The sequence below is a fragment of the Haliaeetus leucocephalus genome, unplaced genomic scaffold, assembly GCF_000737465.1.
Source record: "Haliaeetus leucocephalus isolate CR32 unplaced genomic scaffold, Haliaeetus_leucocephalus-4.0 Scaffold1, whole genome shotgun sequence".
NCBI lineage: Eukaryota > Metazoa > Chordata > Aves > Accipitriformes > Accipitridae > Haliaeetus > Haliaeetus leucocephalus.
The window spans coordinates 5,147,915-5,173,598 of NW_010972437.1; the positions used below are offsets into that span (position 1 = coordinate 5,147,915).

General features: G+C 37.4%; 1 protein-coding gene across 1 annotated transcript in view; it reads left to right on the forward strand.

Moving 5' to 3' along the window:
* Nucleotides 1-25,684, forward strand: part of BMPR2 (bone morphogenetic protein receptor, type II (serine/threonine kinase)) — a 105,531-nt gene that overhangs the window by 40,606 nt on the left and 39,241 nt on the right. The window contains exons 2-3 of the mRNA XM_010564952.1: nt 14,529-14,702; nt 15,999-16,178. Of these exons, the coding sequence (XP_010563254.1) occupies nt 14,529-14,702; nt 15,999-16,178 (354 nt within the window). The remainder of the gene's footprint in view (nt 1-14,528; nt 14,703-15,998; nt 16,179-25,684) is intronic.

Genomic DNA, 25,684 nt, shown 5'->3' on the forward strand with positions numbered 1-25,684 from the left:
ACGTGAACTGAAAAGCTATTTGAAAATGTTTTGAAGATAAAGCTGTAACTTCCAAATTGTTCAATTTTCTCTTTCCATTATTTTATCCTAGCATCTGATAAGACATGAATTTTGGCATTGGTTTAGTTTTTAGTAGGATTTGGGGAGAAGATTGAAAAGTCAGACCTTCACTGGACAGCATCCTTAGCTCTGAATGGCAGTGTTCTGTAATTTTCTTCACTTCTTGATTTTTGTCAGGTTTTACTGTAAATGTAGTTTATAACTCAAGATTTTCTAAAACCACATGCAATTTGTATTCCATAAGTTCCATTTTTTTATGTGTAATAAATAAAATAATAAGTTAATATCACATTATCCCACTATACCCTTCTCCCTGGCAACAATGGAGTATTCCTGAAAGCACTTTCCAAGCTAGCTAGCTGTCTACAGTCTATGATAATCAGCTGTAATGGCACATAGGCAGCTGGTTTGCTAATCCTTTGATTGCAGTATTAGTTTGTCTCAGAGACTCTGAAAACCTGTCTGATCCTGTAAACGTGTTTAGTGAATATTGTAGAATAAATTATTTCTTGCCTTAAGACTCTAAAACACATATTGAGGTTATGCATTGTCTATTTTCACTGTGCTTCTGGGTTTTTCCCTTTTTTGATAGCTGTGTTTATGTTAAAAGAAAAAAAAAAAGACATGTCTGTTCTAAAACTTTAGCAAAAAAAAAAGGACTTAAATTCATTTACCATTGGAAGGATTTGTATTTTAATCACCAGAAATTGTTCTTATCTGGCTTATTACCATGTCAAGTAATTCAGGCTTGGATCAGGATCTTTTATTTAGAAAGAGATTGCAAATAAGATTTCCATTATATAAATCTATTAAAAAGAATGGGAAACATACTTTGTTTGTATGTGTGTCTTATTTACAATAGCCAGTATTCTGTGCAACAGTATTTTTGATAAACATAGCTTTAGTAATGCATGTGCAAACATGAGTGTTTTTCCATGTTATACTTTCATTTTCATATATTAGAGCCAGTTTGCTAGAAAATAAGTACATGAATTAATAAACCTGATCTGAATTTCTTTAAAGCTGCTATTTAAAAGTTTAGTGTAAGTTATATTGCTTTGTAATGTTTCTAGGTCAAATTAAAGAGGAAAAACTTACTTTATTCACTTCATAAATGATAACATTCTCAGTAGTGGCTGACATAGTGCTTGATCGTAAGTTTTTCTTCTAGAGGCATGTAAACCAACTAATATTTGTTCAGTGTCCCTATAGTAAAAGTATATACCACTTTGTGCTTTTGAAAGACTGAGGTCTTTCAAAAAAGGTGAAAATGTAGAGTAAAAAACCTCTTTACTGGTAAATTCTGCCATTGTGAAGCCTCTGAATTTTTTTTTTCTTTGTCAGATGAGATTTGTCTTTGTTCCTTCCTTATTAGTCCAAATGCCAAGATGCTATTTGTGCTTATTTCCTGCCCTTAAAGCATGTATGATTCAGAAAAAATGTGAGCTCTAAAAATCATGGACCGAAGTGCTTTTGTGTCTATGTCTGTGGTAGAGAGCTACAGTGTGCATGGGGAAGCCCCCATGTAGTCTGGCTCTGTGCTCACCCCTGGAACAGCTGGTTGGTGGGTTAGGCTCGCTAGTGACCTGAAGAGCCTGATGTTTTCTGCTCACACTACCTGTTACGTCTTGTGAGATGTTTTAACCTGTGCTACCTGGGTGTATATATATAGGGTGAGGAGTTAAGATGGTCTTTCGAGCATAATTGTAGTCATTGTCCTCAGGTGTGTAATGCAAAATGGTTAAGCAAGTTGATGACAGTCTTTTCTTTGAATGTCTATATTTTGGGAGTGCCATTTTACATGTTTCCTGTCATTAGCATCAAGAAAGTTTATTAAAGACAATCTTGTACTCTTCAAAATGATTTTTTTTTTTGTTTCCTCATCCCCAGAAGTTTTTCTTTGGTGTGATGTACTGTATTTCAGTACATGAAGGCCAGTCCTTGAAACACAAGTGTGTTCAGTAATCTGGGCTTGTCTGCATGTACCAACCATACCCTTTTTAACTGCTCAAGTTTAGAAACCAGAAGTTAATGAAGAGCTTGTCTTGACTAGACACTGATTTTTCTGACTATAGTTTGCAAGAGTTAGCTTACATCCCCTTCTTAGCTGATGAAGTTGTTATTGGTACAACAGAGATTTAAATGGGAGAGAATAAGTGCATAAAGAAAATGTATGAATTGATTTTAAATAGTTCAGTGCTGTGCCCGTAACTTCCTACCATTATAAGCACTGTAACACCAAGAAATATAGCAACTGTGACCTCTGTTCAATGAGGTGATAACCTTGAAGTCTAGCAGGAGCAAAAGTCAATATTTTCCAGTTTTTTCCAGTTCAACAAGCAGCCATAAATACCTTTACCTCACAATTCTTTCCATACCTTTTCTCAGTTAAGGAACACAGAGTAAGAGTGTTTGAAGTAGGTCCCAAGTTCCTGCAGCAGCCCACAATCTCTTACTAGTCCTTGATAATACTCCATTCTCTGCATGAATTGGCTTTCACCTTGCATTGGCTAAATTAAGGTGCCTAGGGAGCTGTCATGTTGACTGTGCTCTTGACTCAAGATGGCGATGGTTTGTGGGATATTCTGTGGCATACCTTGAAGATAAAGGCTTGAGATGTTTTTGAACTTAAACATATATTCTTTGAGGAATTCTGAAAAGGTGAGAGGCTTGATACCCTCATAAAGCATGTCAGGGTGGAAGCTAGTTTTCTGCCTTTTGCTCCTCTTGTCATTTTTTTCAGAGTTTAAGATTTCAGAGCCAAATGGATTATGCTTCTGTAGTCAGTCAAAACGTAATATAATATATATTACTGAGGGCAAAATATGATTACAGTTTTGGAACTTAATTTCCTTGTAGCTTCAAATCACAGAATGTTTGCCAGTTTTCAAATGTTTCAGCATATTGCCAGTAGTGTAAGCTTCCTAAAAATGTTTATAGGAAAAATTTTTGTAATACACTGTAAAAGACAGGCTATGTGGTACTATCTTTCTCCGCATTCAAGCTACTGAAAAGTTTTCAAGAAAATGTTTTAGAAATACATGCTTTAGAAATGGCAACCATGCTTCATAGAAAAGCGAGTATGGTACACTTGTTAGGGGAATATCTAGTAACAGACTTTTTTCAAGGGAATCTGAAGCAGACTCTGAAATAATTGGTTTTGCTCTGGGAAGTTAGTTGCATCTGAGTTCGGGGGAGAAATACCACATCATTAGTTTGCTTTACTGTTGCTTTTGCTGCAGAGTTTCCTGTGTTATTCCATGCAGATACTTCACTTTGACAGCCCAGATAAACAAAAGCCAGACACTCATACCCAGAAAAAAAATCCCTGAACTCCAGTCTAGGGTAAAGATAAGAATTCAGGCTTTTTCAGTTCTGTGAATAGACGCTGGCCACTGGAAAAGATTATGTGTGACTAAGGCTGTGATGATTTCTGTTCTGACATAATTGCTAAACAGTAACATGAACATACATTTCTCTGAATGGAGATATAGTCATTTAGGAAGTGAATAATATTTTAAAAAAATTGGAAAAATGCTAGGTTTGTTTAGATCCTGTAATATACATATTCATGCTTTCAGAAGATTAAATGTAGGCTGGGATTTTTCCAGGAGACCTGGGGAAGTTGGATGTCCAAAATCCCATCGAGTCAGTGAAAGCCAGCTATTTCCTTCCCTACATTTTTCCAGAAATCTGGGCTTAAATGACCTTTAGCTTGAGTCGGAGTATTACTTAAATAAAGTGGAAGGTATACATTAAAGCTGGCCTACAAAATAGTTTTCGTTGAAAATGTATCACTTTCTTTTGCCCAACACCATGAGTCTGTGAGTAGGTTCTTTCTGAGCTGATTCAACTGTGTGTAATTGGAATTCCTGTTTGCTCATGGGGTAAAATAAGCAACCGTTTCATCTTGAGACAAGAAGATGGTGCAAACCGGACAACGTGATTTGAAGCTACAGAGATGCTTTCTGCCATGTGAACCCCCACAGAAAATCGTCGTCTTCAACTTTATTAAAACTGTGGGAGCTCTAAGATTATTGCAAAACCCAAACATTCAGAGTCAAGAGTAAATGTTTTTATGCTTTGTGCTCCACTAATGTGTTTAGATTAGATTCTCCCTTAAGTCAGTGTTAAACATGCTCCATGATTTGACACTTCTACGGTATTTAATGGTTTAATTGTATAAGTTTTATGCTAATTTACCTCTGCTTTCCAGTATTTGAGCTTGACAGCTTTTTCAGAGAGCTTCTTGACTATGCTTGGACCCTTGCATTTCTACACAGGACACACTGACTGGATTTTGCTTTAATACGGAATGTGAAGTTTTTGGAAATGGGTATGAGCTGGCTATAAGTTGAAGTTGGATTACGAAGATGAGTACTTTAAAGCTAATAAAGTGAATGCTAAAATGGCATGATATTTTACTATTTTTACAACATTTAAAAAAAACCCCAAACCTGCTGTAATCTCTTGCTGCAAAGCCTTTAACTGTTTCTTAAGTGAAAAGTTGTGTGATAAAATGTTGTCAGTCCTGCGTAATCATTGAACTAAGATGATGTTATTGTTTTTTAACATGCCAGAGTGGGTTTTTCACTGGTAGCAGGTGATTTATTTAGAAATTTCATATTGGACAGATTGATAACCTTCCTCCACTACCTGTTTGCTACATACATTTTGTTTTAGTTCTGTCTTGTTAAAAATCAATGGTAATTTAGCATAGGGGAGAAAGATGGAAGGAAGAAACCTGCTGAACTGGACAGACTTACACAATAAAAACAAATGTCCTAACTGTGTACCGGCTGAACACAGCTATAATACAATGTTAAGGAGAATGCTGAATCATTGAGGGAGGTAGATTCTTTTTCTGGTTTAAATGTATACATTCTGGAGGAAATCTTGTAAGGTGAGGGAAGCTCCGATTAGTGGCCAAAGTAGAGGTAGTCAAAGGTCAACTTGTTAGGGCTGTAGTTGAGACTTCAGGACGCTTGGTTTTAATTCTGTAGTTTGTCTTTCTCTGACCCTGGCTGAGTAAATGAGATGTCCTCATTACAGATTCAGCTGGAATCTTTTCCCATAGCAGCTGAAAAATGCCTCAGCCTCTTAATGTAAACCGTGAACCAGTATTAACTCTGTTGGTTCAAATTTGCTTGAAATTCTTGAATTTTGTCCCAGCAAATTTTATGCCAAAACACAGGTGTTGCTAGCTTTCTTTCCACTGTATCTTGTGCACTTACTAGATGGATGAAATTTTGACTCTGTGGTAATGCCCGATTCGGTTGAGGTTTGCACAGCGAGCTGGTCTGGTTGTCCTCAAACATTTAGAAGATTGTGGAAATAAGGCAGTGACACAGTTTATGGGAGTAAGCGCAGGTATTTTTGCATAAAATCTGGCACCTTTTGGGGACTACATAATTTGACAGCTGCTAGCAATAAATCTCTGCCATCCTGTTGCTCTCCTCCTGCATGGCTTCTCTTGCTTAAGATGGGTTCTAAGGTAACACTTCCTTTGAGAGTAAATTTGGGGGAAAGGAGAACAAGGCCTTCACTGAAGAATTTGAGTTGACTATTTACTTTCTGGCCACTCCATACCTCTCTATTTACGTTGATTCCAGTTCATGGAATTCCTGGTATGGTGAATGTATCAGGGCAGAGACATACAGCATCAGGGGGCTGCAAGGGGGGCACGTGTTGGTGGCCCTGTGGCTGTGAGGCTGTGCTAAGAGGGTCAGGACGTCCCAGACGGGGCTGAGAGGAGGCCACGGACCACGTACCGCAGTGGTGCAAGACAGCAGCAGTGCCTGGGTGGGAAGTGAAGCGTGAACCTTGTGCACAACATGCGAGATACAACACAGCTGCCACGTGATCTAGTTCTATTTTATTCATTTAGTGCTAAGAGATCACTGGTACTTCAGAATGAAGCTGAAACACCAACATACCCACATACTGTTGAAGAATACACAATAGGAAAAAGTTGGTGCCTCTGTCACTGCTAGTAGTGTTTATCAGCAGACAACAATGTGTTAGAAAGGGAGTAAGGAGAGAAAAGAGACTTCAAATTTACTTGCTCAAAGGTTAGACTGAGGAGAAGGAAGGACTAAAGTATAGCCATGTACAGAAAAAAAGGCACTTGAGTTTTCTAGTTGCATGCTATTTTGATGGAAAAGGGTCTTGTAATGAACATAAATGATTTAGTCATCTGCATGTGCAGTCACTTAATCATTTTGGAATGGATATCAGTACTAGTAATCATTTTAGTTTTGGCATTAGTTCTCAATCAAAGCCTGTGTAATTGCCAGCATTTGAAACTGCGATGTTACACAGCAAAAGCAGACAAAACCAAAATAATTTTCATCAGTGAAGGCTAAGGATATGCAGTACTGTGAACAGATTATTCCAGATTTTAACATTGAGTATAAACTGTAAGGGATTTGTCAAAATATATTTTGCAATATATCTTGAGGTACATAGTATGTCCTATAAAATATAGGAGGAGCTTTAATGATCGTGATGTGTTTATTTCCTCTCCTCTTGTTGGAAGGAGAGGAAAGCTTATGACAACAGATGTAAATTTCTGAAGCATTTTTCTTTACTCTCCTGCTTCTTTCCTGGAAGTTCCTGTATTTTCTCGTCTAAATTTCCATTCTTTCTTATTCATGTCTTCGAAATATTAATCTAGTGGTTGCACTTGTGGAGCCCACCTGGAGTACTTCTAGTATAGAAGTTTGCTGTAAAGCAATAGGCTGTGCTGTCTGCTCCCTGGCTGTGTGTTGCACTGTGCTGCTCCTGACCTCTTGCTCAGAAAGTCCCCAGGCCGTTTCTGGTTGGTTTAGACCCTCAAGCTCTCATGCCCAGTCCTTAAGCAGACTATTTCTCTTCTTGACCAGTGTAAATACATGGAAGATTACCCGCAGTTTAGCTTTTTTCTTCCCGCTCTAAGTTAATATTAAGATGGTCTGTCTGTAGAAGAATGTCTTCTTTCAAAAGGCATCTGCTTGTGATATATTTTTACATAAGTGTATACACATTTAGAAATATCTGTAATTAAAACCTCTGAGGAGAAAAAGATGAAAAAAGCAGCAGTAGAGTGCTTGCTAGGTGATGATTTCTTCAGGATTCTGTTTCTCTCTACATCACGCCAGAATTCAGCTATCAGTAGTTGAAAGGATATACTCAAAGGAGCCTCCTGATGTACATTACTTTAATCGCCTTCCTTTTAATAGTTTGCATTATGAAGACACGTGCTATCTCGTAACCCTGCCTTGAGGGTGATGATGTTTCCCTGTATTGTGTAAATAAAATAACTCCATAGAGAGCTGACAGGGCCAAAAGAAAACAGGTTTTGTGTCTATGGCTGTTCTGATGAAAATCTCACTAATTCAAAGGACAAGTTACAGAAAAAAACCTTAATTGTTTCAGAAAAAATCTGTTGCAGCCTAATGAGGTTCCCAGTTGAATGTATGGTAGCCTGTATTTAAAGAAATCCCGTTACAGGCAAACAAATGCTCAGAAACCTTTTTAATTTTTTGTCTTTTCTCAAGTCTTCACCTGTGTGGTCATGAAGGCAGTTGGACATAATTACCAACATGGTACCCCTCTATGTCGTCTGTGATGCTAGCAAGTCTATTCTTACAGGTTACGTGCAAGTTTGTTGTGACAGTTATCTCAGATTCTTTTATTCATGACTGTTGCATCACAAAATGTATTGCCTGGCATTAATCGTAAAGTGGCAAATGTTTGTTAGTTTATTTATTTATTTATTTTTAATCCCGACAATTAGAACATGAAGTAGAGTAATTCTTTGTAGCATTTGAGTAACATTTGAGTCCTTTTTCCTTCCTTTCCCCCTCCCTTTGCACTTGATGCAAATTCCATGTACTGCATCGAATAGATGTAAGGTCAGGAAGTGTCGATTAAGTACTAATGGAACTGACTTCCTATGCTATTAATGAAAACATGACTCATGTTCTAAGGATTTGCAGTTGGATTCCTGTAACTTCTAGTATTTCTGTTGTAATTGTTTTCAGTAATTATGTTTTCCTAGAACACACAATGATCATGGAAGAATTTGTATATTAAAAGCAATAACAGCATATTCATTTGTTTAAACTCATCCTAGTATGCATGAATTGTGTATTCATAGCACACAAGATTTCTGACACAGACAGTAGATGCTCTTATAATTTTCTTTTGATCTTTGCTGTCCAGCAGTATCTTCAGTGGGGAATGAATGCAAATATTCAAATAATAAACACATCTCAGGGTGTTTTTGTAGCGAACCATTACCAACATCCAGAATGTACATATTTGTGTGAATCGCTTCTCTGTTCCTGAGCAGTTGGAAATCGCAGTATGGTTACAGGGAGAAAATACTGAAAACATCAGTATAGTGTTTTTCCTATAATAACTTGTTTTTTCAGCTTTTTTGTTGACGGTAGAACTGATAAATGCTAAGATTGTAATCATATCAAAACCTGAGCCCTATGCCAAAAGGAAATTCTTGAAGCCCCAGTGCTTTTTCTTGAGCCTGTATAGTGGCATGGGGACGAACTCTGTGCCCCCCAGAGCACTGTGGCAGTAAGTGTGAGCCACAGGATGGACTTAGGAAACTATGGGCAATTCCTAGTTCCTTTATGATTTCAGGAAAGTAATTTAACATAGTCTGTTTCCCCATTCTCCTTTCGGAATGTGACAATAAGGTTTCACAGTCCGCTTCAAGTCAAGTCTGTTAATGTGTGTGTGGTGATCAGATACAGCAGTAATGGCAGCCAAGCAGGAAAGCTAAGAACATTTAATGTTTCTTAAATTACTTCTTGAAGCACCCATACTCAGTTGTAATGCTGCTTGTGTTTTAAGCATATTTTTTAAACTGAACAGTAAAGTGTATTTTTTTATAAATATAGGTGTAAAATGGGCTGGAGAGCAACAGAACTCATTTTGTTTTTTTTCTGGTTTGTGATAGGGAAGTGAAGAGCTTGTCCCGTTCTCGCTGGTTTTTCCCTTGGTAGGACTTCTGGGAATGGTGCCCTCCCTTCTTGTCTTTGTTGGAAATCTCTGCTGGATGAGAGAACGGAAGTTTTGAGTTCATTTTATTATTTTTCTTGAATTATTTTGACATAGTTTGTCTGGTACACAAATTCAAGAGGAATGGAAAATAGGCATTTCAGCCTATTTGTTGCTACTACAGTTGTCTGTAGTAGCAAATATTTCAGTGGCGTATGACATGTAAGCATTCAATTGCCATTTGTTTGTTTCAAAATCTCTCTCATTGTCTTTTATTAAAGGTGAATTAGAAAAGACCTGAGTGTATGAGTTCTGTGATGAACAAATATAGTTTACTATGAATTTTACCTTATAAAGTTAATAAAAGTACCAAAAGTCCTTCTCTTGCTTCTTATATATTGTGAAAGAAATAATAAATAGCTGTTTTCCAGTTTTGGAGGTAGCCTTTAATGAGACTTTCTCCTTTTCATAGTTGTAATTTTAAAAATATGAAATAGTACTTTTGTCACGTACTGATTTAATCAGATAATTGTGTTTAAGTACAGTGAACTCTCCAGAGCTGTCCACCCCACCCCCCAACCAAAAAGAAGTTGCTCATTTGATTCAGTAGATTTATAATCTTTGGGGGAATACATGCATCGTTGGCAGTTTTTTTTCTGTTTGTTGTGCTTTAGACTTAATGATGGAAGAGTTATTATAGACTTACACATTTACAGAGAAACTGCAATCCAAATTAATTTTAATGATTTTACTGCAGTTATTTTTGTAATGCTTAACTTGTGCAGGGGTAGTGAGATGGATAGCTTGAAAGGACCTGTAAAAGAGTTGGAACAACATGATTTCTTTTAGTAAGAGCAGGGCTCCGAAAGATGACTTCAGCCATGCAGCGGATGTCCTGTGAAATCTGTGCTGCCACTTATTTTTGTGCTAGGTCTTGGTTTTCTTTGTATGCTGGGACATTTCGTGTATAGCTTGATCTGTAAGTGGCTTCTGCATTTTGCCAATTTGAGGATACACTGCTGGTGTATCTTGGGTCTGTGAAATCTGTAAGGAAAGGAGCACTGTACAGTGAACTGTTCATGGGTCCTTAGTATCTGGTGAGCGCATCTGTCTGCAGGGGCTTTGCCCTTCATTTTTCTGACATAGCTAGCAAAGGAACTGGATATGTCAAATGGATCAGTTCAAGAGCTTCAGTCTTCATAGGGATATGCAAGTTGTTTATTTTAATTGCTCTTGTTGTTTAATAAAGATCTTAACATTAAGGTATTTCCTTGGGTTTGGATCTCCGTGAACTGAAGACAAACAAGAGAATCCAGTAGTTCTGGTCTTACCCTACCATTTCACCTCCTTGGAGACAAAAATAGCAGGTAGCCCAGCTAAGGAATATTGTTTTTATGTCTGGTTGCTGCACATTGAGTACCTTGAGACCTGTGTCCTGCAAGAATCACAGAATAGTTGAGGTTGGAATGGACCTCTGGAGGTCATCTTGTCCAACCCCCTGCTCAAGTAGGATCATCTAGAGCTGGTTGCCCAGGACCATGTCCAGATGGCTTTTGAATATCTCCAAGGATGGAGTTTTGGAAGGAGCAGCTTTGGAATTGTTTCCAGCTAAGCTGCTACAGAGACCATTAGTGGCTGCCCTTCACATTGCAGGTGCTGCGCTCCCAAGGGTCAGGTAGATGTGTTTCAGCTCTGAATGTACCATGCATAGCTGTTGGCTTCCATGGTGACTGAAAACTGACGTAAATGGTCATCCAGGAGGAACACATGTAAATCCAAATGAGCAACAGTATTTTACCTTGAAGGGTAAGATTTCTGTTGAAATAGGTAAAGTTTAGAATAGGCACCCCAGCACTTCCGTATGTTTTTGTAGTACTATCTCCATTTCTTTTGGGGAAGGTTTAAGGAATACTCATCTAGGATGGAGGTTGCTTTCAAGGCCTGACTTAGAAGTATTCTAATACTAAAAGTTTTTAGAGCTGACTAGTTTCCACTGCCTGGAAGACGGCAACCTTACTGCCAAATTCCCAGAGCAGGAATGTGCCAAAATCACGCAAAGAAATTGAAGCGGCTCATCTATTCTGTTGTTCTTCAAGACAGTTTCTGGACATCTGAATGCCCTACCCAATTTTCTTCGGCATTACAGATTCAACAATGAACCTACAGAGGCCATACAGAAAAATAAAGTAGCTTTTGTTACGTGTCCCCCGTTCTCCAGATGTTCCATGCCATCAGGGAAGGGGCAGGGGTCAGCAGAGTATTGCAGTGGGTACTGCTCCCACAGGGGTTGTACTACTCTAAGTTATAATTGAAGCAGGAATGTGCTGTGATCAGCATGAAAACTCTAGTTGTTGGGTGAGTAACCTTTATTTTTTGTTGGAAAAGTTTCCCAGTGAGATCATCTGACGTTGAATTGTGGCAAGTTAACTTGCATTTTGATTAGTTTGCTAGAAAACTGATAAAGATGGACACTCAGGTTGCTAGCAGTGGGTGTTGTACTTTCTCCTGCTTGTCCCTTCCTCCCCTCTGCAGGTATTTTTATAGAGCATTACTTTTTCTTAAATCAGAAAAGCCTTTGGTAGCAACTGTTGTTTTCTATAGTGTATGGTTGGACAGCATCTAGCACAACAGTTAACAACTTTTCTTTTTTCAAGTATCTTCTGCATGTTCCTGCCTCTCAACCTTGATCTTAAGAGACTTATAGAAAGATGAAGAGACCAGAAAAGTAGACAATTAAAGCTGTCTGTGTCTCTGGAGCACAGACATGATATATGTAACTATATGTCTGAGGAGAAAGCAAAAACAAAGGGTTTTTTTTCTTTTTCTTCTGTTAGTTCAGAAGTTAATTTTTTTTTTTTTTAAAACCTATCAAGGTATTATGAAAGTGGACTTTCCTGGAATTACTTTTTTTTTTTTTTTTTTTTTTTAAACCACAGGTTTTTGATAAGGAAACCAAATCTGTGTGGCTGCTTTATAAATTCTGTTCTTTTAAATTTCTTTTTCACAATAAAGGCAAATTATGAAAGGGCTTATCTTGCAGCAGTTTGAGCATTCTGTAAACAACATCTTGGATGACCTTAGTCCCACTCAGCTACCACATGCAACCGATTTTAAAACCTTCATGGTGTCCCTAGGAGCAGATATGTCGTGTTTCACAAGGCTGTATAATTCTGTCCTGTTCTCTCTTGAAAATTATAGTTTCGTTATAATTTTTTTCTCCTTTTGATTTTTAAAAATTAGTCAGCTCCAGTCTCATTATGGCAGTGAAGTACTGTCCTTCATGCATTGTTTCTTGGCCAGTCCCATGTCATGGAGCAGAGAATGCAGGACAGATGCTTCACGCCTGGCATACTCAGCTGTTCCTGAGAATAAAACTACGTGCGACTGGCAAGTACTGCTTGAGGCAGCATATGCTAGCTGTTAATGTGTGACCTTTTTGTCCTCAGTAACTTGACTAACTCTACTCATTTAGAAAGAAAAAAATTGTATATGAAATTTAGGCCACTGAGTTTATGAATATGAAGCCACTGCTTTAAAATAAATGTATTTATCACTTTAAAACTCTAGTTCTAGATGTAAAGTGTTAATTGCACACTGATTAGTGTACAGAGAGGTGGGTGAGTAGCATGGACTGCCGGCCAGGTTATTGGACTACATGGAGCTGCAAGTGATTGAATTACAGTGGCTTAAGGAGTTCCTGTCTTCTCAGCAGAGAGTTTTACTGCCACTGAGCTGACATGCAGCTCAACTGATCATACACACCCTACCAGACTACTAAAATATAAGCTAAGTTGTGCTGTTTTAATTACTGCTGCCACAGAATAAACTGGGAGTCACTGACAGACTGCTTTTCTGGATGATGCAGCTATTTATGGTTGTCTCAGCATAAGAGAATTATGGATTTTGACTCCTTAGTGAATAGTAACAGCCTTAGAAGTGAGACACGTATCTCGGTCTCTTGGTTTGTCTTTCTATTACCTAATTGTCTGTGCTGGTGACACAATGAAACAGCATTGTTGCAGTGAGTCTGCCTTGCTGAAACATGGCTGCTTTGGGGCCCATGCTGTAGAACGATCAAATAAATAAATCCTCAGTGAGGAGGTACTTTATACATATACAGTACCTTTAATAATTTACAATTATGTATGCTATAATTTTATTTTAAGTTCAAAATCTGTTTTCCCAAAAGACCAATCTACTCCACCTTGCATCTCTTTGCTACCAGTGCTTTCATGGGAGTTAAAGAACTGGGTGAAATCTAGTTGTTGAGATACGTAGTACAAATTCTTACTGCAGTTGGATGTTTGCTGAGCTGTACTACTGAATAATACTTAAGCACCTTGTACTTACACACCTAGCTTTCCATGTGCTTTATAAAATCATTCAAGGGAAGAACAAAACCATCTAAATATCATATTCACTACAAATGTAGGATTTATTTATCTTGGACTTGATGCGTTTCTGAAGAATTTATTGTTTGAATGTGTTTTCTCTTCTCTTCCTACTCATCTTTAGAAAAGATGACAGAGGCATATCAGCATGGCTGAGTCCTTTCATTGAGGTGATATAAACAAAAAAGCAGTAAATCATACGGGTAAAACATACGAGTTATTAAGATACTGAATTTTTGAAGTTTGTTGATTAAATATTCTTCTAAAAATCAGTATGGTTTTTGTGGATGGTTTTCGTTTTGTTTTTCTTCTAATAAAAAGCCCCAAAGATTTTTCAAGTGATCATGGGTATGTATTTTTGTGATCTCTTTGTATGTTTTATCATGTTCCTGCTGGACATGCCACAGGGAGTCTTTACATGCAGCGTTGCTCCTGTTTACAGGCAGTGTTTCCCAGAACTGCTGGACAATTGTATGGGTTTTACTCTGCTGTTAGTATTTCTATTGGTGGTCATTAATGAAGTTGTGTGAAATAGCCCAAACTGATATGTTGCTGAGCAAAAAGAAGTAAATATCAGTGCAACAGCTGGATAACATGTAGAAAAAAGAGATAGGTCAGTAAAAAGAGAGTAAAAAAAACCCTCTGAATTACGTAGGCACTGGGTTGGATGGCAGTCTGAAAAAGATCATCTTGGTTTAGGTTCTGCAAACAATTAAGTAACGCATGCAGTTACTGAAGAAACCAGCTAACAGTTGCGTAACTTATGCTTGAGGACAAATGATACAGATGATGCAGACTATGCAATGAAATTTTTATTCTGCACCTGTGAACTTTAAACATTTGCACATTCATTTTGAAACATCTGCTGCGTTTTTTTTGTCCTCTTTATGAAAGTAACTTCAGGACAGACCTGATTTTTATTTCTGACTGTTGGAGTACAGTTTAAAGAATGGATATATATAATTCAGGATGGTTTTGAATGCAGGTTTCCAGAATACTGTAATAGTCCTTTTATTAAAGTTAATATTTCATGCATAAAATCACTGACAAAAAATATTTTTCTTTCTTTGTCTGAAGCTGCGCAGAGTGAGGAGCGGCTGTGTGCATTTAAGGACCCATATCAGCAGGACCATGGAATCAGTGAGAGCCGAATCTCCCAGGAGAATGGCACAATTTTGTGCATGAAAGGTAGTACCTGCTATGGACTTTGGGAAAAAACACGAGAAGGAGACATACATCTTGTAAAACAAGGTATGTAACATTTCAGTGTAAGCACAGTAGTTTTGCTATTCTTTTCGCTTTTTTTGTGATCTAGCCAGCCAATACGAAGATGCACAGCTGCAACGCTAGACATTTTGTTTATGCATTGCATAATTTTAAACTTCCCATTTAGCGATTTTAAATATGAACAGAAAGTTTGTTTGAAATAAATGACTTCTAAAAGAGACCAAAGAGATCAATGCACCATTGAAAGAAAAAACACTCCACTTGCTTGTTACTTAGGATGTCCAGAGGAAGATGGCTTTCATGACTCTCAGTATTTGTATTGATGTAATGATAAATTTAAAAATAAGTGTCTCATTAAATAAAAATGTATATTCATATTGATTGGATGTTTGTTTACATAGAAAATTGCCACTATAGTGCAAAACCGTCACATGTCACTAACTGTCAGTTCGCTGCTATTCTGTGGGGAGAGTGATGGGAGGGAGGGGTGAAGGGTTTTGCAGTTGCTGGAGACGTGTTTTGATTACCATTCTCAAGGACTCTGCTTTTGGTTACTTGGATGAAAGTTAATGTAGTATAAGACTGAATGAAAACTGGCATTTAGAAACATCCTGTGAAGTTGTACTCAATGTTGTTGTTTTATGTTTGATCTGGTAATCTGCTGAAAGAAGCAGTCTGACTGCTCACCTCTGCCCCCACGCTGCCTCTTTCCCTTTCAGGCATTTGTGCATAAATTACATTTAACTGCCATTGACCATACTTGGGAAGGAACAGTTGCTGCAGGGAGAAGGGGCCTGCATTAACTAAGAAATAAGTTGTGATCCTGTAGAAGAGTCCAGTGATGTTGACAATGAGGAAGGACAGAATTTTTAGAAATTATGCAAGAGACATCAAACTATAGATGCAGCCTGTGGCCTAGCTCTAAGAAGGGGACTAGGTCACAATTTCATCTAGACTGTGGGCCAGAGGGTGGTAATATTGTCTGGGGTATCAGAGAAATGGGGAACGGCATACTTCTGCTTAGAAGGCTCAAGAATTCAGGTTTTGTCATACTGAGGTTGACAGCTGGATGCCTCTGATGTTGGCCTTCACTGCTGCCCATATTTCTTCTTGGCTGTGGTAAATTCTGAAAGAAATTCTTCAGTTTTTGGTTTAAAAGGTGATAGTGAAGTCAGACAAGCAAATTATGATAACTATTTTCACCCCACTGTAACGTTTAATTAGGTAATGGATTTCTATAGATATGTTTAATTGTCCATGCAATAGAATTAATTTTATGCCTCCTTTAAAAAGAATTCTTTAATTTGCCTCTTTTTACAGGTTGCTGGTCTCATATAGGAGACCCACAAGAGTGTCACTTTGAGGAGTGTATAGTTACAACCACCCCTTCCTTGATTCAGAATGGAACATATCGCTTCTGCTGCTGTAGTACAGACTTGTGTAACGTTAACTTCACAGAAAATTTTCCACCTCCTGACCCTACTGATACAACACCTTACAGTAAGTCAGGCATTTTAATCTCTGTCATTTAATGGTTTGAGTAATTTTGAGAAAGATCCTTATTTCATGGTACTGTAAAATGCAAAACCTGTGACCTTTCTATTTATATGCAACAGAAACGGCAAACAGAACGGAGTTTTTCCATGTGAAGTTTATCACATTTGTATATTCCACAGTGCTCTGCAAAGGAATGAGTTAAATGCTTACAAGAGAATTGTTTGTATAGGCAACTGCTGAACACAGATTACATTTTCCAAAATGGTCTCTAATCTTGGGTGCTTTGGTATTTGGATGCCCAACTTCAGAAGCCTGTGGGGATATTCAGAAGGATTCAGACCTCTGTTGAAAACAGGCCAGTAAGTTCATTAACATTATGGTACCTTTGAAAAGTCTGGCCTGCCTTTTCAGTGTTGGTTCACAGACAGCTTTGAGAAGTAGAACTAGTCTTACATCAGGCTGTTGAGATTCTCTCCAACAGTCTTATAGTGCTTTGAAATCTGACTTTTCTTTTGCATATCTCTGGTAGATACTAACTTTGGTATAATGTTCAAAGAGCACTAGTTTGAGCCATGTAGTTTTCTTCCAGATTAGATTCTCTGTTATTTATTATAAAATCAACACAGCATATGGATCCAAATCCAGGGATCAGACCCCTTAACCTCCTATTACAGAAGCAAGATCATGACTAGCAGACACACTCTTATGCTGTGTTCCAAGAATTAAGAACCTGTAAAGAAGCTGAGTTAGTGGCGTAATCTAAACATTTGGATAGCCTTTTCTAAATAAGAATTGTGAAAGAGTAATTGAATAGAGGCAGGTATTTAAATGGAGGTACAACTGTTTCTGTATGTTGAGAGTTCTTTATCAATGAAAAGTGTTTTGTGAAATTAAGACGGCTTTAATTGGATAATATTTACAGCTATAGAATGCAAAAAGAATAGTTTGTGTTTAGGAATGATATTATTTGAATTAAACACAAAGATAGTGAAGATACTGATGCTTTCAAAAGTAGCTGTAGGATGGAGTCTTTGTAAGCAATTTTGGTCAAAATGAGGACTTGGCACACTGAAAAAAAAAAAAAAAGCAACCTTTTACTGGGAAAGTGCCTACAGTATAAATGGGTAAAGAGAGTTGATAAGACCTGGTGCCTTTTGGCTGATAATACTATTTGTAGAACCAGTAAACAGTCGCCATTTAGAATCAGTGTCCGAGCTCGGCACTGTGCAATGCAGAACAGACTCTGCTTGACTCTGGTAATAGTTATCTAATTGGACTCCCTAAATGTGACTGGAGTTAGTGCTGTGCAGGGGATTTAGACGGGAGGGGAAAAAAGGTGTAAAGATAATTCCTTGTCCCTTTCTATCCCCCCAAAATAGGAAGACAAGGTTCCTACAAAATTACTTGTGCTCATGCTTCTCCAAGGGTAGAAAATTACAAGCTGAATTAATTCAGTTATTGGGTGATAAGATCTTCAAGTAATTTTTAAGGGAATTTTTAATACTGAAAGATCTAGCTTGACTTGCAAAGCGAGACGGGGGGGTGGGATTAAATTTGTAACACGGTGCTTAATTCACCCATCTATAAATGAGTGCTGCAGCGTACATTTCTACTGACTCAAACTGTTTTGTGTTATTGTGTCACCTTCCATTTTCATAATATGCAAATTTGGCTTTAGGCATAAGCATAAGCAAAGTAGGATGCTGCCTAGCACAGTTGTCTGTCTGCTTTGACTAGGTTAAGAGATGGAGATGGGCCATTCCAGCAGCAAGAATAGCCTCATTTGCCACTCTGGTGTTTTATTTGTAAAGCTCTACTACTGCTGCATCTGACAGGGATGGGGCTGCTCCTGGCAGTGTAAATCCCGTACACCTGCAGCATTGTGGAGGCAGAGGATGTTCTAGGAAGCTGAAAGGGTGAAAATAGAGGCAGGCTGTGGCACACAGATCCCTGCAGTATTACTGACCCCTGTTCCAGGCACTGGAGTCTGCATGGTCCCTTTCCCAGCCCTTTTGACTCCTTCTAGAACCCATTTTGGTGCTGTAAGATTTAGTTTTGCCACCTCAACATTGAGGACAGAAGTGTTGCTTTAGCAAAGTACAATTTTTATGGAATTGTTGGGAAGCTTTGAATTACCTACTAGATAGCTTACTTGGGCACTCTTCCAGCCTTTCTGTTAAAGTTGTCAGAATGCTTTGAGAACATTAGTAAGCTCAGTTGCACAAGCTGTGGCAGTCTATATTACCATAACTTTTAGATTATTAAATTAAACAGGTTACAGTCATATGGGAAATCTTCTGCAAAAGAGTATAGCCCATGAACTGTAAGAGCACTCTTGCATCTGTATTTTTGATAAGGTATTAAACATGTTGTACATTGAATGGTTCTTGAGTGACAGAAAGTGAGGTATGTGGCCTCCTAGAACTGTATTTATGGTCCTGCAAATTTCAAAGCAGGTGTGACTAGTGTATGGTTAATTATGCGAAGCCTGATGAATTCAGCCAACAGTTAACTAAGTATTTGTAAATGTTTTTCTGCTGATTTCCAGTAAAATCACCCAGAATAAAAAGTTCCTGAATAATAGGTGGAAATTCAGCTATAGTTAAAAATGGAACTGAGCCTGAAAACACTACTGATGAACCTAGTCAATTTAAAACTTCATTTTTAAGGAAAATTGTAGGCATTCTTTTAAAAATGTTTCCTTGCAGCTATATGAAAGAACTGTGAAAACAGCAGAATACTGTTAGTCTCTTGAGCTAAATCCATCCAGAAAAATAATGGAGGAATAAAAAGTTACTTTATACAATCTTTTGGTTGCAGTTTTTTGTTGGACAATTAACAGTGGCATATTGAAAGATGTATCTAGACTATAAATGATTCAAGAAGACTATAAGTTAGTTAAGACCTTAATACATGTTAGATATAACAAATTATTGTCACAAAATACAGCAATTCTTCTCTTAAGTATTACACTTAATTTTTATGTCATTTTTGTCTTTTAGGATGTCAAAACATGTTTATCTCACAGCCATATCTGTGTAGAATGGAGTATCTTTTTTTTTTTTTTTTTTTTTTTTTTTTTTTGTTCATATATGGTCAGGGCATAAACACAAGAAATCCAGCCTATCTTTAACAAAACTTTTATAAAAACAAAAAATAAGATTAAGGACAAAACAGCTTCTTGAAGCCTTAAATTTAATCCTTACTGCTTCGTAATGTGCAGCTGGTAATTTAAAACAATCACACATCTGAGTAGTCATAATAGTCTTCTCTTCTATCTTAAAGATAATCCAGACAGATTTGAGTAGTAGTTGGTTGCTAGTCCCTCCAGCTAGAATTTTGAAAATGCTTTAGGATCGGGTGTGGTCTAGAGCCCACAGTCTGGAGGTATTAAAAATGCAAAGATTCAGATAGCTGTTTCCTGATGCCAGGAGAAGTAGAGGTTGGGGAATGGTGTTTATTTCAGATCTGAAGATTTGCCCGTGGAGTTTGGAGCTACTGAAATGCAGAAGTTCAAAAACAACTGCTCATTCTCAACCTAAGCTTGCACTTTTGGGGAAAAATATACTTTCTTTATGCTTTGCTAAATCACTCATGGATAGATTCATTATTCTTCCATCTTCTATTTTCACAAAAAATTGACAAATTAAAATCCATTTTAACTTCAGCCAGTATGTGTATATACCCCTTAACTCGACCTAAAAAGAGCCAACTATGGCTTCCTGGATAAATGTTTTGAGATGTGTGTTTACTCTATTGGCTTTGTCAAATATTTATTTTGAGACTTGTTAAATATCTGCCTCTTATCTACAAAATGCTTCCTGAATTCTGAGACTGTTTTGAAGATAAATTAATTAGTTCTACAACCACTCATAATGGCCATTTAAATAGAATTTAAGTAGCTGAAGAGGTAAATGATCCCTCTCATTGGTCATAGATATATTGCTGTAATGAAACATTCATGTTAAATAACATCAAGATGAAAGCAACAAAGCCATTTTTAATTATTTTTTTTCCCTCAAGGCTGCATTCCTGGCACTGCAAATAAATTAATCTTATAGCAACTGAGTGTTAAGAATATATTTTTGTATGACAGGTGATGTATTTGCATGTTATATGGAAAAAATCCCTGGCAGCAACAGTTGAGCATTACTGGTACATACTACTGTTGAAATGATGTAGGGTTTTCTCATAGCAACAAATGGTGGCTGCAATTTTTATTTAGGAACTTATATTAAATAAGAGCACTGGGATTTGGATATAAAGAAACTGTCTCACACAGCAAAGGAAGCTGGTTTTTCTTTATTGTAAAACACTGATAGATGGGTTTATCTTTCCAGGGTATTGTCCTGGCTTTTCTTTGGCAGCCCTCTTGCTACATATATAAAATACGTATTTAAAAGCCTGTCTTTAAGTGCTCACAGAATTCTGTGGAAACTTTGAGGAAAGCTACCATTAAAAAAAAAAAAAATAATTATTAATGTATGTGGCTGGGTTGGGTTAATTAAGGTAGTAATAGACAGTTTTTATTTAACTATGGCTTTTGAGAGGCAGCAGTTAGACTCATGTTGCTGTGAGCACATGGCCCAATCAAACTCCCATTGAAGTTGAATTAGGTCATGTCAGGCTAATTTTGGAAAGTTGTAACCCTGCTCACTCTCAGTTGTTATCTTGAACTGCTTTTTTCTGGAGAGCAGCATCTGATACTAGTTTATAATTGAAATGCATTTACTTCAGCTGGTTTCTGCTTCCAGTACCTGATCAGCTAAGTTTGTAGCCAGTGTTTGAGCTGGTCTTTCATTTCTGATCTGCCTAATCTAAGAAAATGCTCTGTAAATAAGCATTTTCCCTTACTTGCACTATATTTTTTTCAGGTGATTTGGATGTATAGCAAAGGGGAAATTACAAACGTTTGCAAGGTGGCAGATCTTCTGTCTTGAAAGATGGAGGCGGGACTGATCCACATGAGGATTAAAACTTGTACCCTTGAAATGATAGGGAGTCAGTCAGGCACATCTTCCCTTCAGTGAAGAGATAAGGCATTATATGTTGTTAATGTACTTTCACTGTAGTATAAGGCAGGGGAGGAAATATTAAGACAGTAATTAAGGGTCTTAATATCTCTTTTAAAAAAAAGTTTACTTTGAGACAGCTAAGCATTTGGTGCAAGAGGACAATACTGTGCCTCCCAGGAAGTTATTTTACGGCACTGTAGAAAACAAAGATGCTGAACTGCAGAAGGAGGTAAAGATGAATGTGCATGGAGATTTCTAAATATGTATCTCTGTTAAAGAGGTTATATGTGGAGCAGGTAATAGAGGGGAAAAAAAGGAAAAGTGGGTTTTTCTTGGGAATAATTCTTTAAGATACTGATATAATGATGAAATATTTTGGATTTTTAGCCACCTATTGACAAATGTGTATTTTCTCGAACTTTCAGTTGCTTTTCTGTGTGAAATTTTATGCATGTTTAAAAGAAATTCTTGTATTACTTATTTTTTGCTGTTTATTTGGTTACAGGAAATGAATTAACTGCAGAGGGAGTTGTGACACAGGGTGCATATTGCTACAAACACTTAGTGATAACATTTTCGAAACGTGCTAATTAAGGCTATTTTTTGTGTTGTTGCAACTGAGGGAAAGGTGATAGTATTGTGGATTAATGTAAGGAAGAAAAAGTAGAAGTGAAAGTGGTTGTTGCAGGGAGCAAACAAAGTATTAAAGCAATTAGTATAGAAGGTTATGTAGAAATTCCAGTGAAAGCCTTAGTTTCTGTAGAATGAGTGGAACATTTTGCAAGTCACCAAGATAACTGGTAATTCTTGTTAAGTAACTTCAGTTCAGTGATTCTCATTAGAAATGGATATATCAAAAGCATAATCTCTTAAAGATTGTTGGTAGCAGCACGTAATGTTTTAACTTCTAAGACATTATACGTCTCCTGAGATTAAACTTGGATCTTTACTGAATTTAAAAGTAAAGCTTTGATGTGCAATTGGAGTCTGAATATGAAGTGTTAGCTGTGAAGGCAAAGCCTACTTAGACAGAAAACTGTACATGTACATTTTTTTCTTTTACAGAAACATTTTATCAGGGAGATGAAATCGCAGTGTTTTACTTGCACTGAGATTGAAATGTTTGGAAATGTTTTAAAATTGCTGTTATGCACTAAACCCACAAAATGCTAAAAACTGTGTTAAATAAAATAAGAACAAACATGTTTATTTGAAAAAGGAGAAACATTTCAATTTCAAACATTACTTTTACCAAAAAACCCGCTTGTTTTTTTATGAGTACATTCCCTATTGCTTTATCAAACTGCTGTTTGACTTGGTAGGAGAGCTGTACAAGGTAACTGCAGAGCTGTGCCAGCAGGAATTAGTACTGTGTTATGACCTGGCGGTCTGAGAACAAGGACCTTTGCTAAGTTCTGTTAAAAACCTGTTGGAATCTAAAAAAGAGCTTTTTGGATGCAAGGTGGGATGTTATCTTTATCTTGACATTGCAATAGTGTGTTTGTGAAGTTCTAGAGCTATAACTGTGCTTTGTTTCAGAGAGCTAAAAATATTTTACTTTAGAGTCCTTAGAGATCTCAATTCTTCAAGCAGATGTGAACATAACTTAGCTTATTCGTTTGATATGATTGTCTGATCTGCATCTTTGTGATCTTTGAAGTGTCCATATTTCTAGTACTACACAGCACATATATTATTCAAGATTAAGGTCTAGAATGAAGAAAGGAAACAGATTTTTTTGAAATCAGTTATTTTTGCTGCCTTCAATAATAGTGAAAACGTACATTTTAAGCCAACTAGTATCTGTGAATAGGTGATTCGCGGTTCTTGTATCATGTGCAGTTCTTGAGGCACTAATTTGCATCTCTGCTGGAAATTAGTTGCTTATAGTTAGTATGTTTTATGCACTTCAAAGAGTTTAAAGATCTGCAAATATCTTTCGGTAATACAAATACAGTAAACATTTTTTCCATTTACTGGTAATATCGAGTATTGTCTGACTTTCATATTGCTGTATAATAAATTCAGTATCATAATTAGCAGATAGCTGTTGTGACAATGCACATTGGGGCTTTATTGCGAATGCCTTATAGACGCAAGGCAAAAGTAGATAAGGCTCGTAAGAATGGGACTCTTTCAGAATGCATTAGCAGAAAATTGAACTGTAAATAAAAAAGGTAGTAGATAAGGAATTGTCTTGCCTCTTCTCAAAGCAAAATGGAGAACAGACAAAGATGCTCTACTTTTTTATGTCTTTTTTTCAGATGCTGCACTGTGCAATGTAATAGATGAATACAACGTGTACAATATCAACATTATTCTAAACAAATCCTACACTGCTATTTAACAACCCAGATAATTTGAGAAATAGGTAGGAGCTCTCTGGAAAGCAGATTGACATATCAGTACCCTTTTGGGGGACATTCTAGATTGACAGGCTTTCTGATGTAGTAGTAGTAATAGGCTTCTAATAACTATTCCACCTACCCCCAAAATTTTAAGACTGTGTGCTGTAAATCTTAACACTTCAGAGTGAGTTAAGACTATGCCACCATGGAAGCATTTCTCCTTTGAAGACATGCGAATGTGGTTCGGTAACTCTCCTCAACAAAGTATACTGACTCAATTAGCCAAGATACTGTACATTGTAGTCATTACCAAGCAAAAGGAAAACACTGTGTTTTATGACTGTTCTACTTGTCTATGTCCCTGTGCTTTTTCAAACAACATTTATTTTCACATCGGCTTTGTTGATATCCCCCTCTCCCTGTCTTGTCATGCTAAAGGCTTCTTGCAGTGAGCAGAGGTGGCAGAAATGGCTGTGTGCAGGCCTCTCCGCTGCTGCAGCTCCTGACAGAGGGCATTAGCTTCAAAATGCTGCAGCTGTATCTCCCTGGGCAGGCTGGAGCTGCTAGGCTTGCTGAGAACACTGCTCCTCATAATCCCCTTTCTCCTGCGATGTTATCCTAGTAGCGATCCTCATGTTTGATTTTTAGCATGGCTCTACTGTGGTTTTCTTTAACAACGTTGAAATTAATGGAGTTAAGATTAGAAGGAACAAGAACTCTGCAAAGTTCAGTTATAAAGTACTGCTAGGTGCTGCCAGCTACTACTAATAAATACTCACCCTGTGACCGGTTTTGTCTGTCCCCGGTACAGTAATGGTGAGAAGGGTCTTTGTCCACAGACTACTGACATAGTAAAAGGCAGACTTGGGACTGGAACTGTTAAGCTCAAAACAGAAGATCGCTTACAAATGTTGGGTCTGTTACTGGCTGTTCAGTACTATTAAGCTCATTTGTGCAGAATAGCGTTTAGATCCTGGAAAACCTTTCATGTCTTTTTCTTGCTACTTAATTAGACATTTTCAAGAAGCCTCACTTGCTTCTGTCCTACATGCTAAGCTTGCTGACAAAAATCTGATCCTATATCATGGTTTTGCTCAATATGTTTTATCCCCTTGATTTTGGAACTGATACAATTTAGAAAACAAGCTTTAGGTTCTTGGTATTTGACAAATACATTTGATATTAGAATAGTCCCCTGTTAGCCCAGCTGCTTTGCAGTCTTACCCGAGTTGCATCCATAGCTCAGCACGATGGAACTCGGCCTCCTCAGAGGAGACTGAAAGTCCAGACATACGATTAAAAGATGTTGGCTCTTCGGAGTTGGTCATTAATCACTGTTCCTTTTTGAGCCTTTTTCAGTAAAATTTTTTTCTTTATCTGGAAAATATTGTGATCCTGAAAATCCAAGACATTACTTAACATTGATTTCTGACTCCTTTCTTTATGATATAGCATACAGCGCATCTTCAGAGAGGACACTATCTGGAGGTAAAACACTAATGATGTTTCAATTTGGCGCAATCTTAGGAGCTGTAGGTCAATAAAGCGTTTGGTTTTTAACAGTGTGATAAGTTCTTTCTAAGAACACTTGAATTACTTTTAGACAAAGCATTTAAACCAGCTGGAATTATGTCAGATGTCAGGGGCTGGTGCAGAGCAGTCTGTGAGCAGAGATAGCTGCATTCCCCCCAAGCCACAGAGCAAAAGGTGCAGGGCAGCCCAGATGCTGGGTCGAGTCTGGCTTGCAGGCGCTGCACTCAAAGCCTGAACTCAGGACTGTCTGTGCTCATCTTTGTATATATGCACTAGATGATTGTTCTTTATGTGATTTGATTTCTTCTTATTGCTTTTACAGCTGTGCTGTTGGAGCATCTTCTATGGGGAGTATTAAAAAGGTTAGGAGCTGTACTTGATACAAGCTATAGTTTGTCTCTTTCCCTCCACCGTACCAGACAAAATCTCTGCATGTGAATGGATACTGGGGATCAGGGTTTTAAATTTCCTGTTTTGCATTTAATAAATAAAATGAACAGTGCTGTGTTGCTATGGTCACTAATACCTAAGCATTGGAGTTGGGAGACTGAGCGTTTATCTATTTTTGTATGTGACAGAGACTTTCCCTTGTTGCAGTTCTCATTAGGACTGA